This window comes from Perkinsus marinus (genome assembly GCF_000006405.1).
Source record: "Perkinsus marinus ATCC 50983 genomic scaffold scf_1104296936934, whole genome shotgun sequence".
NCBI classification, from domain to species: Eukaryota; Perkinsozoa; order Perkinsida; family Perkinsidae; genus Perkinsus; species Perkinsus marinus.
The window spans coordinates 3,360-5,203 of NW_003213992.1; the positions used below are offsets into that span (position 1 = coordinate 3,360).

A 1,844-nucleotide genomic window follows, 5' to 3' on the forward strand; every position below is an offset into this window, starting at 1 on the left:
GAGTGGTTTAATGTTGTTTATTTTTTCGTTACCATTCCTTGGGTACATCGTAGTTGTCCTCGTATATGTCATGGTGACGATACGAAAATTTTGAGGAAATTTCGGCAAATCCCATTCATTTCTGTACACTTCTACCCGAATTCGTATGTAAACTCCTATAATTAGTGAGGAAATTCATGAGCTCAGCTGAGGCTTAGCGAACGAATATTTCAACACTGTCTCGGACAGCTCAGTTCAGTGGGTATTATGTTGTCTCCTTTTAGGTGGCTACATGCACTTTACTTCTCCCCTATGTTGACGACTACTATCGAGCATCACAGGTAGGAAGGCGAGATCATCGTTGCAGTGGTTGAATAAGAAGTGATGACAGATTGGTGCTATGAGGGTATTGGGGGGCCTTGAGAGACCTAAGCAAGGGGACCTGGACTGGTGTTGTGCTGGCCTTCACCGCTGGGCTAAGGGTATTAGTGATGGCACTATGGATGTTGAGGAAATACGATCGTAAGTGTTTTCTATGAAAGTGAGAGCATTTGATTGGTCCCGTTGTATTGAGGTACTTGCCAGTTTTCTCTCGCTACATGTGTCTGCATGCTAGTGATGACGATGTGGTACTGCACGCTGCGAAGGTGGTGGAAGCATTGTGGAAATTGGAAAAGTATAAGTGGATTGGTCTGGAGAATCGTATAAGTGAATATCCGCTCGGTGTTGGGCGATTTTATCCGACGGTGTTGTTTCGAACAACGTTGGGGAAATAATCACCCAATGTAGGAAGTTTTTTTTCGGAAAATATCGCAATTTGCTTGATTCGCGGCTTATTCGTTCTCTGTACATTCCCTTTGTCGACCTTCATTGGCTACTCCAAATGGGGAGGGCGTTGCCAGACCAGAGCGCAGACCAACAGCTGGCAGCAAGTTGGCTGTTTGTAAGGTTGAACTACTCAGCGCAAGGGGGTCAGTGTTCGGCTGAGATTTTGTTTTTGTTCTTGAAACGTATCACTGCTGGCTGAATGCATCTCAGCTATCGGTATATTCACTGTATCGCCCAATCGTCCTCGCTGTTTTTAGTGAACTGTTTATGAGCACACTAGTATGTTGTCTCAGTCGGGAGCCTCTCAAACGTTCCCTACAGGACTGCATTGACTCGGTAGTACAGAAGATAGAGGATAAAGCTGCTAACAATGACTTGATCATCACCACTGCATTAGTGAGGCCCCAATTCACAGGGGAAGTTTCCTTGAATAAGTCATTCATCAGGTCCAGCTCGTGGAGCTTCTAGTGACGGCCTTCAAAGAGTATACTCCAGTGTGTGAACTGATGAGGAATTCCTTGATATCTAAGTGGCTGTTAAGGAGAGGGAATTTGAACAGTATTGGTCGTGTATTGTTTCTTATGGAACTGAATGGTGAGTGAAAAATGTTGGTCTCAGTAGCCTACACTGTTTTATTCTGATGCCAGATGATGCTGTCAATGAGCTTTCTGGGCTGGTAGCGCACTCGGAAGATTCGTCGTTGTCGTCGTCCTCGGAGATTCTGGCAACACTGTGTCGGTATGGAGGGGATAGGGAAGTAGCTGCTAGAGGATTGAAGGCAGCGCGTGATGGTAGGGAGTTTCGACAGGTTCTGGGGAGCACTGTGGAATAATATGCATACGGTTGGTCATGTGTGTCGATGAAAATGAGGAACGTGTGGAAAGTTTTTGTCAGTTTTCATACACTACATGAAGATTTGGGCGGCGCGCGGTATTGGTCGGGTTGAATTTTATCGGTTCATCTACTGGATCAATTCAGCAGTTAGTGCCTAGTGGCATCACCAGTTTGCGCCATGTGTTGTAACAATGGATGAGCAG

At 45.6% G+C, this 1,844-nt stretch overlaps 1 protein-coding gene across 1 annotated transcript in view; it reads left to right on the forward strand.

The window, feature by feature from the left end:
* The window catches only part of Pmar_PMAR002749 (hypothetical protein), a gene marked incomplete at both ends in the record, with an annotated part of 1,617 nt that extends 208 nt beyond the window's left edge, over nt 1-1,409 (forward strand). The window contains 4 exons of the mRNA XM_002783627.1: nt 264-320; nt 371-501; nt 1,101-1,203; nt 1,254-1,409. Coding sequence (XP_002783673.1) covers nt 264-320; nt 371-501; nt 1,101-1,203; nt 1,254-1,409 — 447 coding nt within the window. The remainder of the gene's footprint in view (nt 1-263; nt 321-370; nt 502-1,100; nt 1,204-1,253) is intronic.
* Between the last annotated feature and the right edge of the window lie 435 nt (nt 1,410-1,844).